This window comes from Primulina tabacum, chromosome 3 (genome assembly GCF_025594145.1).
Source record: "Primulina tabacum isolate GXHZ01 chromosome 3, ASM2559414v2, whole genome shotgun sequence".
NCBI classification, from domain to species: domain Eukaryota; kingdom Viridiplantae; phylum Streptophyta; class Magnoliopsida; order Lamiales; family Gesneriaceae; genus Primulina; species Primulina tabacum.
The window spans coordinates 9,629,886-9,644,321 of NC_134552.1; the positions used below are offsets into that span (position 1 = coordinate 9,629,886).

Consider the following 14,436-nt stretch of genomic DNA (forward strand, 5'->3'; position numbering starts at 1 on the left):
ACTCTATGATATAATATATTTTTTAAGTATATAACAAACACTGTTTTTTATGATATTAGTTAGACATTATGGGAAAAAATAAAATCAAGACAAAAATATATTGTATGGCTAAAATTTAACATCCAATAATGTTAATATATGTAATTGATTTTTTTTTAAAAAAATTAAAAAATTGAGAAATATAAATGATTAGTAATAAATGCAAAGACTAAAAAGTTAGTGTTGACGGGTCACTTGTCACACCTGAAAACAATGTGTTGGCATATGGCATACATAATCACATTTTCCTCCAAATTAATTAGCTGAAAATATTTATACTGAATTTTGGACGCATGTGTGAATGTGTATGAGCACGTCATCACTTCAATAAAATATTATACGATTTTTTAAGAAAAATAATAATAACTTAAATGGAATGAGTATAATATTAATTTTCAAATTCAAATTTTTGGACACTGTATTCCAAATGGTCACCTAACATTTAAATTAAAATATCAGTATTTTTTATCATTCAAGTGGTTATTTTTTGTACTTAAAATATATGAAATCATAATACTTCTCATATTTAATTATAAATCATAGAACAAATAGTATAGGTATATATCAAATAATAAGTTTTATTTTTTCAAAAAATAATAATTTCAGTTTTTTTAAATAAAATAATATTTGTCTGGATTTCAGGGAAAGTACACAATTTTACATGGACAAGAAGTTCCAAGACTATACCTCATTCCGATGCTTTTCCTAAGAGAGTGACAACACTTCCTTTCAACAAAAGTTATTTTGATGGTCATCTTCAATCTCATATATATAATTACATATACATGAAACACAAACTGGAACACGGTTGTGTTAGAAGCAAAATATTCTGTTAACGAAATTTTAAAAAAAATCTAGGTATATGTAACATAAAAGAGCAAGAATTCAAGCAAAGGATAGGAAGCCATCGCTTTTTTAGTATCTTCGAGTGTTAAAAAAACTCATTTCTTCTCTTTCCTTGCTGCCCTTCTCAAATAGCCCCCCCAATGGTTCCATAGATGAGGAATAAAGCAGAGTATATTATCATTCATTAATAAAAAGAAAACGCAGTAATGCCTCGCCTTAGTTGGAAACAGAGATCTCTGTGAAACCTTCGCGAACATCTCCTCGACAGAGTGGGCACACACTGGAAAATCAGAATTGAAATGGTAACTAAATGTGAGCTTGATAAATTAATGCAGTAATGTTCTCATACCCATGAATCTCTTTAAGCCATTTATCTACACATGATATGTGATACTCGTGTTGGCATGGAAGAACACGTATTTTGTCTCCCTCCTCGTACTCGGCAAGGCAAATATAGCACCTGCATTGACATACTTTCATCGTACAAAGAGGATAAACCGAAGGCCAAACAACGTTATTAAATACTCAAATTCCAGGTTGTATGTTTCTATAGCCCCATTCAATGAATGGGTCCTTTAGACTAAATCACTCTATACACCAATCATCTCAGGTATTAGTACATATTAAACAAAATAATAATCTTTCCACGAGTTCATAGCATTTTACATTATTGATGACTGAGATGCACTTCCCAAATCAAATGTGATAAGAAAGTTCAAGTATCTTATAAGCTTCGGGTAAGGAACCCAAGCGTACTTTTGGGCAACTTTTAGCATTTGTTGGTCAAATTTCAAACCACAATTCGTCGGCTCTATTGCAACTCTTGCATTCCATGAGAAACGGGCTCGGGGTATGAATTAACTTAACTTTTCCTTTGGTTAGTAGTCTCCTAGAATTTTTCGTTTGTGTCGTTTCACATGGTATCCCCACAAATAAAAATCTTGACCACCCCCTTTGACAGAGGGGAAAGAACAATAGTCACCCCCACCAAATCTTCTATTTTTCACACTGCATAAAAAGGAAGAAGAAAACATACTGAGTAACGTCATCTTCAGATTGAGATCTCACTGACTTTCCTTGAGTCTTCACGGGGAAAGAGTCGACGACCGATTCTGGAGCCGGAAGTGAGACCATAGACAAGGAAAGAGACATGGGCTGTTGATGTATTTGATCAAGAACCTGCATGTTTAAGGCAATAGAAAACAAACAAATTAAGTAAGAGCTGCATAGAAAAAAATTAATTCACGTGTAGCATAAAGGGCCAGGAGGAAAGTTAAACAGTGTAAAAAAAGTTCATGCTATCAACTTAACCATCAAATCTTAAATATTTTTCTCATCTCAAGGCCGAAAAGAAAGTAAAAATGAGTCTTTGCTGTCTTCAAAATGCACGAATCAATGGATTTTACAAAAATCCAGGATATATAACACATCGAATATGACTGACAAAAACTCGCTAATAAAGAGGTATACCTCAAACAATGCTTCAGCCAGCATGACAATTTGAGAAATACCAGAACGAGCACTAGAACCAGATTCTTCAGCTGAAAAACCTGGGTGGCATGAGCATGAGCCATCAGCATGTATCCCTCTGGAACAGACTGCCATTCTATGATTGATTGAATCAACACTACCACTCCAGAGCTGCATAAGATAAGTAGTTAATGACTGACCATAAGCAGAATGACTAATTAGACAAAGTTAGAAAGCAGTAACACATCCCATCAAAACAGACTCACATTGTCATACCTACAGAAAAGAAATAAGCAGAACAAGAGAACATATTATCACTATGTTTTATGAGGTGTAGCGAGATAAGAAAATTAAAAGGAGGACGGCCTGATTTCAAGAAACATCGACAAAAGACAAAGATTATGATATTTAGGTGAAGCTGACGAAGAGAATGCACCAACAAACTATCTCTAACTGTGATGACATCCCTCCAATAAATTAAGGGAAAATATACTACCTCAGATCTTGAATGCCATTGCTGTTCATTACCACCTCGAGTTGTATTCATGCTCGATCTGAAATCTCCTCCAAGTTCGTCGCTAAAGAAGTCGCCACTGAAATCAAGGAGATGTCTGACATGAGAAGTGATACCATGAAAATATTTAGGTGAAAAAAGGAAGGCTCTTTGATCTCTCTCTCACCTAGAATTGCGTCTAGTAAAAGCATCCCAAAATAATCTTCTACTATTCCTTCTTGCTTCTTGACTGCTTATCTCGGAACTTCTAGATGACATGTTTGAGGATGTACTCACAATGTCAACATGCAGAAGGCTCTCATCTTGCTGGTTTTGTTCTCTTTCTGACACTAGAAATCCTAAATCTGAAGGCACTCTTTCATCTATAGTACTATTTCTCAGAAATTGGAAGTCAATGGGTGAATCAGAAAGAACTGAAGAAGAACCAAACTCAGAACTAGAAAAATCAGCTTCATGGACATTATTTTGAACCAACGCTTCATCCAACATAAATTCTTCGTGACCACGAGAAGGCAGACTACTCGAATAGCTGAGCCTTTCACTGACTTGAGAAGAACCTTCATTCATGCTGCTATTTATTCCCTTAAAAGCAATCATGGAGGCTTTCTCTTTTTCAGTAACACAATTCGGACATGGTTGATCTACATAGGAAGTACTTGCAAATTCATTACCTCTAGAGTTAATAATGAGTGGATCATATGGAACTGATTCCTTGCTTTCAGACAAGTATTTCCCTTTATCACGATGCTCAACATTGATTGAATTTGCTCTGAGAGTAGGATTCTCGGTAGCATCTTCCCGGTTTACAGATGAGACCCTATTTTCATTTTTTATACTCATTAGACAAGTTCTAATGCCCCGGGAAATATTAGAACCCTTACTCTGGGCACTGAACTTTTCTTGAATACCTTGCCCAGAAGAATTCACCAGCGGTTCAGCTGGATGATCTTCCAACTGCAGAAACAAATGATTGACACTTAGATGAGCATGAACAATGAGTAGCAAGATAAAACAGATTAGATCAACCCATCCTGAACGCATATAGCAGAAGAATGCAGGGATAGTACAGATCATCTGACTATGTCATCAGTAACATCACCAAAAATTTAAGTTCTCCCCCGCAATAGTGTTCTTCTCCAGTTACATTGTTATATATATTATAAACGGACAAGCTAGATGGTGAGTAATATCTTTTGAAAGCTAAGTAGATCTCCAAAGATTTTCTTTTGCAACATTAATTAACTATAATCAAAAGTCAGAGGCAAAAAAACAGTCAAGGCTCTGTTTAACAGTCCATATAGCACAATCACTCTAGAAGAATGATTTAAGGAGCCGTTGCAATTATTTCCACCAACGGTAGACTAATGTTAATATATATAAAAATCAAGTTTAAAAATCATAAACCTCTCGTCCCGCCTTGTCATTGTCTAATTATCTTGATCTCTTCAAGGATAAATCAGAACTTTGTTTCGGCAAACCGAAAAAAAATAGATATAGGTATGAAATTTTGAGGTGATTCCCTCTTGACATCGAATTCCTCTATAGATAAAATTGTAACTAAACATTCGCAAAAGAAAATTCTGCGACAGAATATTCCTCAAACCATCTCCTTGTGATACATAAATCAATCGAAAAATGGACAATTTCGTGTCGAGCCCATCAAGAAGCACAAAAATCATATAGTGAAGGGGGTAAACAACGAAAAAAGGTCGCAGACAACCACAAGACAAAAATGAAACATCAGACATGTAACGTAAGAATAAACCACATACCTCGTCCGGCGAGCGAGAAGAGGAGGATGCGCCGCAGATGATGAGAGAAGAGAGGGCGCGTTTCAAGAAACGTCGTCTTAATTTGTGCGACCCTGATCGAGGAGACGGGCTCGAGCGCATTCCGCTGTTGCCTAACCCCATCTGAAATTCTTCTCTTTCCCCCTCTCTCAACCCACATAGAACATCAAATTATCTATATATTAAATTGAATTTATACGCAAAAATTGTGGAGTTCTCCTTGTATTGGTGAGGAAGGTGACAACAACAATGGAGGGCCAGCGCCTGCGTGAGAAGACACGGCTGAGAGGTGAGAGGTCATTACAGAGAATGATTTCTCTGGAAAAAGTTCCATTTTTAGGTGCTCCTTTATTTATTATCGAGAAATTTCTTTTTTGATTAAACATATTTGTTTTCGTGTTATTTTGATTTTTTTTATATTATCAATTTTTTTTGTTTTGAGAAAATTATATTATCAAATTTTGATATAATAAAATAGTGTAAACGTTTTGTCATATTACGTCATCATTCCATATTAAAAAAATTAATAAAATTGTTAAAAATTGGAAATATATTACTAAAATTAATTTGATAAAAAATAAAATTAAAATGGTAATTGATTCATTAATCAAACATATATTTATTAAAATGGTAATTGATTCATTAATCAAACATATATATACATACATATGACGAAAATTTGTAGATTTCTTTTATTATTTCATTTGATGGCAACAATTTTTTAAAATATATATATATATATATAAATTTTCCAACTTAATTTTTTTGTGAATGAGGTAGATATTTACTTTATAACATCTTGCTTTGCTGTTTTTGAAATTTAGTATAAATTGAGAAGAAACAGCACAATTGTGATTTTGTAATATAGTGAAATGTTTAGATTTAAGTATATATTTATTATATATTAAAACTAAAAAAAATTTATTAACTAAAGTTATACAGTGTAAAGCTTCTATGATTCTCCACCATATAATCATCCAACTATATATATCATATTTTTATTTACATTTTATTTTTTCTCTTATCATTTTAATTTATAAAAAATTTAAATTTTTTTTAAAATTTTTTTTTAAAAAAATACTACTTTTTCTTGATATTTTTAGAAACACACGTGCTTTGATATTTTATTTTTTTAAAAAAAAATCCTGTTAAATATGATGATACATTTTGTTTTCCTGAAAATGTTCAAAAATTCATTCATTAATTTATTTGCTTTTTAAAGAAAATTATTGATTGATACTCACGTACTTTCCAATATTTATCTATTCAATTTTTGTAATTAATTTTATTCTTTATTGTTGTTCGCGATGCATTTATTTATTTGTGTATATTTAACCATTTACATTAATTTTTTTTAACTTGGTTTTCATGCTTATGTGTGGACTTTATATTTTAAGTCTCTTAATTTTATTATCTAGGATTTTTTAGTTTGAAATTCTTTTGGGCGTCGAGTGGTTATTAATTTGAAAGTTTTGCATATGATTCGATGTAAAATTCGCCACCACGAAATTGTTATCATGTTTTAGTACTCGAGTAATATTATGTTACATCATTGAGAGTTATATTATTTAAACAAATAAAATTTTGAAAGTATAATTGTCGAGTGAGAAAAAAATAGTCCTAACAATTAGATTATACAAATTTGATAAATATTTTCGCTTCTTAAATAGCTAGACGAGTATTATTTATGTAATTATTTTAAATATTTGTTGATTTGTTATCAATATTGATACCCTCGAATAATATATCTGTGTCATCTTTGGTCTGGGCTCTAGATAGTTATGAAGTCAGGAAAGTCGAAAGGAGCCCAAGCTTGTAGGGAAGTGCCCGGGTAGTAAGAACTCGGATTGTAAGAGCTCAAGGTTATTTACTCAGGCATCTGGGTACATGTGTCATCTTCAAGATCATGGGTATGAGGCATCGTGAGTTAATCATCATTATGAAGTCTTTCGGCGTACATAGAGGTGATGTGACTAGGCTGAAGCAAGCATGAGTTGTCAGACTTGTCAGTGATAGTTAATAGAGCACAAATGCCCATCTCGACATAAGTAGCAGTTGAGCACTGAAAACAAAGTAATCATTAACTTATCCCTTGTAAATACCAAGTTTTCTTGACAATTCATTCATTCAGATAATCTTGCAATAAATGCGTAAACCCTCTATATATTTTATTGACAAAAATCATTTAACTTGAGTGTTAGAGTCGGAGAATATTCCGGCGTCCCACCAACTCCTATGTTCTCTTAAAGTATGCAGACATACCAAAGCACAGTCACTTTTCATCTGAAATCCAATATATCAGGATGGAAAACAAATCGACCTGGTGTGATTGTCCACTGCACCCAGACACAATTCACCGGGTCATCATCAAATATAATATATATTTTTTGGTGTACTTATGTAATTTTTAGTATGTTTGTTATTTCCAAACTAAATTTAACGGCAATGAGATTAATCAATTTTTACTTTTTGTCTCGTGTTCTATCGATCATAAGTGACCAAGTAGTATTTATTATTTATATCTCTTACAACGATGGTGGTTATTATAGTAAATATTTTGGTACATTTATATCACAAAAACAATCAATTATAATTTATTTCATGCATATTTTATCAGGTTCACTCGACGCTACCGTTTGGGGCACTGCCCCCTTTCACTCACTTTTTGCCACGTGGCATTTATATTATATTTTTTTTAAACCAAAACTCAACCATGGTTTAAACCAACCATTCTCACGCCCTCTCTGAAGCAAGCTTTCGGCGTGATTTTTGAAAATTTTTTGAAACAACCCCTCTCACGCCCTCTCTCAAAAAATCACGGCAAGCTCTGTCCACAAAAATCACGGCCCGTTCGTTTTTTCCAGTCGACGGAGTCAGGCAAGGTGATAATTTTCTTTGCCACTGTACCATTTTTTTATATAATGGAGATATTTGTATTTTTTTCAAGAAATTTGAGATTTGTTGATGCATATTTCTGTGAAATTGATGATAATGGGCCAAAAATATTAAACCAAAGAAATTGTATGTGTGTCCGTATGATAATGCTTATTTCGAGTGAACCCATTTCACGATTCCTGCCCAGTCTATAAAGAAGGTGAAAAAAACCAGCTTAGAAGCGTTCACTCCATGAACTTCTGGCCAATTTCTTCATCAAATGATGTAACATTGTTTGTATGAACATCCCTTCTGATAACTCTGTAATATGTCGTATTATACAACTTTTAAAATAGTTAATATATATATATATATATATATTCAAAGATTTCTCCATACAGTAGAAAGATTTTTGGTATGACATGAGTCAAGTGTATAACAACTCATTTGCCTTGTGTTATAGTAAATACTTAAATTCATCTTGTTTTTTTTATTGATCCAGTTGGTTTCCTGCTTGAGAATGGAAGATAACAATCAACCGTCACTTGAAGAGGTGGAAGGAGACAACAATCAAGAAGCTGGAAATGTTGAGGTACCGAATGAAAACTCTTTTCTCCATGTTTTGGAGAGTAAATTGGAAGTGAGTCAGGTTCTGAACAGCGTTGAAGATGCTTATTTATTGTATTGTCAATATGCACATGCCAAGGGATTTAGTGTGAGGAAGGGTGATCAACGATATTTTTCCCATACCAATGAACTATAATCAAAAGAATTTCATTGTTCATGTGAAGGCTTAAAAGATGAGAAATGTTCAAGTAAAAAGATTCCAGTTTATCACCAGAAACTTCAAAGGTCCGATCTTTTATCACTCTGATTATCACCTTTTTCATCAAGACACTCTCAATCAACATCGTTCAAACATTAAAAAACAAATTTACCAATATACCAAAAAAATTGATAACTCAACACGACAAAACAAAACCAGATTTTCCTCAAACCAGGTCAAAACATTACAAAAATTCTCCTTTACCACGAGAAAAGGATGCCCGTACAGAAAAGCTTCGCGCACATATGTAAATGCAGAAACAGACGAGATTCACGGGTGGAAAACTCAACATATGTAGCATGAAATTAAAGCATAAACAAATCCCAAATTTCGAAAGAAACAACAATATCTACATTATATATATAAAAAAATGGAAAGTGGCAAAGAAAATCCTCACCGTGTCCTGAATCCGTCGACTGAAAAAACGAACGGGACGTGAGATTTTTTTGTGGAGAGACACCTTGCTTGATTTTATAACTCTGCCGTGATTTTTGTGGAGAGAGCTTGCCGTGATTTTTTGAGAGAGGGCGTGAGAGAGATTGTTTCAAATATTTCAAAAATCACGCCGAAAGCTTGCTTCAGAGAGGGCGTGAGAGGGGTTGATTTAAACCATGGTTGAGTTTTGGTTTAAAAAAAATATATATAATATAAATGCCACGTGGACAAAAAGTGAGTGGAAGGGGGCTGTGCCCCAAGCGATAGCGTCGAACGAACCATTTTATCAGGTTATTTATATTTATATATTGTTCGAAAACTACTGAAGAAAAGTGTGTACTATTTTTTGATTCGCGCACTGCAATAAATGTTTAACCTTTGTTTAAAATCATAATCTTCACATATTTGCAAACCTATCCGATATTTTCATCTCCTAAATCGTTGATTGGACACATATGCCTCTGTCCTAACGACGACGCATATATTAATTGAGTTCTGATTTGATGATGCACCTGAAAACCCTAGCCGTAGCTCCACCACCGGGGCTCAGCTATTTCCCCAGCCTCGCGTCCCCGCAAAAGACCCTTAAATTCCACCAATTTCTTGTTCTTCTCCTCACTTTCATCGCCTACGCCGCCTTCCATGTCTCCCGTAAACCCCCTAGCATTGTTAAATCCATTCTTACACGTGAAACTCTGGCAGCTAATGCCACCGCGGCGTTCAATTCTGGCCAAGATCCACTTCGTTATCAACCTGGATGGGCCCCATTCGATGGTCCGCGTGGGCCTCACCGTCTTGGGGAGCTTGATCTCGTGTTCCTATTAGCTTATGCTTTTGGCATGTATTTTTCGGGGCATATTGGTGATTCGATTGACTTGAGAATTTTCTTGACTGTTGGCATGGTGGGAAGTGGCATTTTTGTTATAATATTTGGGTTGGGGTACTTTATTCATTTGCATTCGTTTGGTGCGTTTCTGTTTATACAGGTTGTTTGTGGGTTATTTCAATCTGTCGGTTGGCCTTGCGTAGTGTCGGTGGTAGGTAATTGGTTTGGTAAGGCAAAAAGAGGATTGATAATGGGGGTATGGAATTCGCATATGTCCGTTGGTAACATTATCGGTTCTCTAGTGGCTTCCTCTGTTTTGGGGTACGGATGGGGGTGGTCTTTCGTTCTGCCAGGGATTTTTATTATCTTGGTGGCGATTTTTGTGTATTTGTTCCTTGTTGTCAATCCTGAAATTATGGGGTTCGTGTTATCGAGGGAGGAGGTTGAGATGAGTGTTGAAGGAATGTCCTTGGTCGAGCCGGAGAAAGTTGAGATAGATGAGGGAGTAGTGGATTCTGAGGACGAGGGTGCAGTCGCAATAGGTTTCTTGGAGGCATGGAGGTTGCCACACGTGGGGTCCTATGCATTCTGCTTGTTCTTCTCCAAGCTTGTTGCATACACATTTATCTATTGGTTGCCCTTTTACATAAGACACACAGGTAGTTGTGTTTTCTTATGTTTTGATCACAGATTTTGCATTTGAATGTTGAGTTATTAAAATGTTTCTCTGTGTTTGAGCTTTTCATTTAATGGTAAACATGAACTTGCTTTGTAAGACTGTTATAGTGATGCATTTTGATAGTGGTATGGATTTTTAGTTGGTTGCGAGTTCGAAAGGTTTTGTCTTCTTCTGACAATATGCTTCCAATCGGGAAGCTAGAGGATGTGTGATAGTTGTTTAAGACAAAAGGACCTGTTTCATAGGATCCGGATCTATGAAAATGGTTGGGAGATTTTTCAACATATTTTTTAGATTCATTACAGTGGCTAGATTTTCTCCCGTGTATGGAAACTTGGAGTTTATTTAGATTGAAGGACGTGCCTAATAGTCTCCATGGTATTTTTCTGAAGATTTTGGATATGTGGCTGATTTTTTATACTGTATGGTCCACGCCTGCCTGAAATTGCTGAACTCCGTTATTCGGTGAAAAGTGGTGCATGCGCCTTATAACTTCTTTACTGTTCTTGGAAACTTGCAGCTGTTGATGGAGTGCATCTGTCCCATAAAACTGCTGGAATTCTTTCCGTTGTCTTTGATATCGGGGGAGTCTTTGGGGGAATTTCTGCCGGTTTGATCTCCGACCTAATTGAGGCTCGTGCCATTACGTCAGTTGTATTTTTAATTCTCTCTATTCCAGCTCTTATTTTCTACCGTCTTTATGGAAGTATATCAATTTTCACCAACGCCATATTAATGTTTGCTTCTGGTTTACTAGTAAACGGACCATATTCCTTGATAACAACAGCAGTTGCTACTGATCTTGGTACGCAGAACTTAATTAAAGGTAATTCTCGTGCTTTAGCCACTGTCACAGCAATTATAGATGGCACTGGCTCTGTAGGTGGTGCCCTTGGACCTCTTCTAGCCGGATATATCTCAACTCGAGGATGGAACAGTGTATTTTTTATGCTTATCGTTTCAATATCCATTGCCGTGGTTCTGTTAATCCATGTTGTGAAAAGTGAAATTAAGGGGAAGCTGAATGAGGGCAAATGGCTTTGGTCGAGCATAATTGCACATTGATCACAGAGCTCATCACACGTCTTCTACATGCTCACGCTTTTCAGTTCCACAACACAGGAATATATGTTAATTGCTGTAAGATTTTGAAGCAGTCATATTGAAGATTTTGTAAGATCATATATATATATATATATATATATATATATATATAGACACGACCAAGCAACAATACATACTGGTTCTTGTCTCCAGAAGATTTTTCATGTCTCTGTATTATGAACAGCACTCGGAAATGGTCTTCATTCGAGCATTCATCTATTTAGACAAAAATTCATGTATTTCATTCTATGGCATGTAAAATTTAGATCAAAGAGTTGTTATACTATGATTCATAATATACAGTGAATATTTCTTGCAAGATTTGAATCTCCTTTTCTAAGCTTTAGAGCGCTCGCGCACACACAAGTACATCTATACATAAGTAGACATTTATGTGCGCGCATATATTGAACATTTATCACGTTCAATTTTAATGTACTTAAAATTTCAACTATAATCTAATACGCGAAACAATGCAAGAACCGCAAATCACAATGTTATTGCACTTGACACCAAACAATAATGGAGTAGATGTATCCAGCTTCTGAGGAAATATATAATTATAAATCAACAGTCGATCTTTATTGTGACGCAGTTTTGACACACTGCAAACATATATACACTCCAAGCTTTTTGGATCTTGAACAGTTGTAATTGCCAGACCTACAGAGAAACCAACATAAACAATTGATATTAGTAACTAAATGGGAAAATCTATTTTGTAATTAATAATAAGCGTTCTATACTACTATACTATCCTTTTATTTTCCAAAAGAATACCAATTTTTTTTTTTAATCTAACTTTAAATTTGTGTGTTCTTTAAAATAGAGCTTTAACTTCCTGTCAACCGCTAGTGGAAAGTGTCACTAATTTTTCCCGTGTGTGTGTGTTTATTAATTAAATGTATTAAGGTTTGTGGGATCAATCTCACCGACAACGTGGTTGATCTAATATTTTTTATGGTCGGACACATATCGCGATGGGAGCTTAAGCCCTGATGAGTTTTTGAGGGTGTTGGAGAGGCGAGAAAACGACATTTCACGGCCACGAGAGGCTGGCTTTGCTGGTTTGATATTGATGTTGCTGAAATCCAGGGTGGTAGTTAGGAGGTCGGGTACTCGGATCTTCACTTGGCAGCTTGGATCGGACCTTCGAAATCTGGAAGCACAAATAAGAACGTTAGAAGGGGCCGGAAAGTTGTTCCGGCATAGTCCCTCCCATGCTCAAGTCAAATAATAGAAAACAAAGAGAATACTAGTGAGTAAGTATATGAATGAATAAACAATAAATAGAACCTGATATTTATAGGAAAAAAATAAAGTCCTGATTTGGCAGATATAAATTCTCAGAACCTCAGACAAGATTATATTAAACCTTTGTGGGTTTTACCTTTTTTGGCTTTATTTCTATGGGCCACCCGTTAATGTCTGAGTAGAAGATCTCCTACGCAGAAGCCCGTCCATAGTCTGGACTCTGTGGGAGCTTGGCCAAGACATTTTCAATCAACACGTCGCCGCAATCTGGGAGGTCGACTCAGGTCATGATGGGAGGTCGACGGGGGAGGTCGGCCACATATTACAGATTAACGAGATTACGGGCGTTTGGGAGGTCAGTCTAGATGACCACCTACCAGCTTCGTGTGAATGAGGTGATTTACTGACGGGGCTCTGTTATGAAAATGACCTTCCGAACTTTCTGAATCCTGAGCCCCTACTTATTTGGGCTACCATAAGTGGGCCAGATCCATCTCCCATCCGGGGTATCAGGTATCATGCTGATTTGATTGCACAAAGAATCTATCTTCCAAGATGTTCTAACTTGTTCATTGAGGCTAAGATGAACACCTCTGTGGAGCTGAAGGAAGTTTTTGGCCTGGCGTTTGATCATTCAAGTGCTATAAAAAATTAATATCCTAGTTTTTGTTGGAGTCTATATATATATATATATATATAGACACACACACACACTATTAACTATACTCTCCAATATAAGTAGTCTAGCATGGGGGTGTTGTAGATCAACTGATTCATTAATTTTAGAAATACAGAAATATGTTTGTCGAGATTTTATATCAGTAGTATCGAGTATACACCACAAATTTTAGTTTTTGTTTATGAAACATGTGAAGATTACTACTTGGTTAACGTACGTAGCAACAATAACAATTCTAGTGTTTGAAAAACATCTAATACCAATTTATTATACACGCAATTAATTAAATTTCATAATTGCAAAGCTTAAACTCAAATCCTCCTTTCAAGGAGCATTCATTTCTATCCTTTGACGCAATTTATGGATTACTCTGATAAAATTCAAGAAACATAACGCTCCAAAAGCAATTAAAAATGGAAACTAAACCTGTTCGGTTTCAAGAATTAATTAATTTACGCTCCCCAACCCCTATAAGTAGCAAATCTTTACACACACATGCATTGCATCTCATCTTTGGTTGCAGATCAAAAGCAAAATGTATATCCAACGTTGCTTAATCGTCGTTGTTTTTGCAGGGATTTCGCTTCTCTTAGCTGTACCCAGCCATGCAAATTTAGTCGGCGACTTAGGCGTGCAGGGCACGGTCGGCATTACTGGTGCTGGCGGTGAGGTGCGGGGCTCAGTGGGCGTCGCTGCTAGAGTTGCGCTATCGCTGCCACATATTCATCAATGCCTCGACACAATCTTGGCAGTGCCGGGATGCCTTAATGAAATCATTTCATCCTTTCTGTGCTTCCAACCAAAACTACTCGGACCTCGATGTTGCAATGCGGTTCTGCGGATTCATGGAAGTTGTTTGCCCAAGTTGTCCGCGAAGTTGAACACCAACTTTCCTTTCACGTTAACGAATTTTTGCGCCGCACGAGTTGGATATCCCCCCCACGGCGGCCCTGCAGAAAGCATCATCGCTTCAAAAAAACAAGACAATGAAGATTGATTATCTACATTTTTATTAAGCCCTAATATTGTAGGAGAATTTAAAATAACGTGTGGTTTTTTTTTTTTGGGTTGTTTGCAAATTGCAAGTTGTGTGGCCTGAG

General features: G+C 35.7%; 2 protein-coding genes across 3 annotated transcripts; one reads left to right on the plus strand and one right to left on the minus strand.

Annotated features, from left to right (window-relative positions):
- Positions 1-708: 708 nt before the first annotated feature.
- On the minus strand, positions 709-4,985 carry LOC142540064 (uncharacterized). The gene is made up of 7 exons (XM_075645938.1): positions 4,642-4,985; positions 3,036-3,823; positions 2,852-2,948; positions 2,356-2,526; positions 1,922-2,064; positions 1,235-1,345; positions 709-1,165 (listed from the first exon to the last, which is right to left on the minus strand). Exons 1-7 carry the CDS (start codon positions 4,780-4,782, stop codon positions 1,102-1,104), a joined length of 1,515 nt encoding a protein of 504 aa, XP_075502053.1. The 5' UTR covers positions 4,783-4,985; the 3' UTR covers positions 709-1,101.
- Positions 4,986-9,196: 4,211 nt separating this feature from the next.
- On the plus strand, positions 9,197-11,614 carry LOC142540065 (putative glycerol-3-phosphate transporter 5). 2 transcript variants are annotated; one of them, XM_075645940.1, is made up of 3 exons: positions 9,197-10,279; positions 10,820-11,104; positions 11,183-11,614. In XM_075645940.1, exons 1-3 carry the CDS (start codon positions 9,298-9,300, stop codon positions 11,362-11,364), a joined length of 1,449 nt encoding a protein of 482 aa, XP_075502055.1. In that variant the 5' UTR covers positions 9,197-9,297; the 3' UTR covers positions 11,365-11,614. The 2 variants fall into 2 exon arrangements, with proteins under 2 accessions (XP_075502055.1, XP_075502054.1); XM_075645939.1 differs by having other exon boundaries at positions 9,198-10,279; positions 10,820-11,614.
- The last annotated feature ends 2,822 nt before the right edge of the window (positions 11,615-14,436 follow it).

What these genes read in the sequence shown, in the direction of transcription:
- LOC142540064 (XM_075645938.1), bottom strand. Translation starts at nt 4,782, where the DNA reads ATGGGGTTAGGCAACAGCGGAATGCGCTCGAGCCCGTCTCCTCGATCA. An exon ending in TCTGAAGATGACGTTACTCA is followed by an intron (nt 1,346 to 1,921) that starts GTATGTTTTCTT and finishes ATGTCAATGCAG; the next exon opens with GTGCTATATTTGCCTTGCCG. An exon ending in TGGCTTAAAGAGATTCATGG is followed by an intron (nt 1,166 to 1,234) that starts GTATGAGAACAT and finishes CTGATTTTCCAG; the next exon opens with TGTGTGCCCACTCTGTCGAG.
- LOC142540065 (XM_075645939.1), top strand. Translation starts at nt 9,298, where the DNA reads ATGATGCACCTGAAAACCCTAGCCGTAGCTCCACCACCGGGGCTCAGC. An exon ending in CTTTTACATAAGACACACAG is followed by an intron (nt 10,280 to 10,819) that starts GTAGTTGTGTTT and finishes GGAAACTTGCAG; the next exon opens with CTGTTGATGGAGTGCATCTG.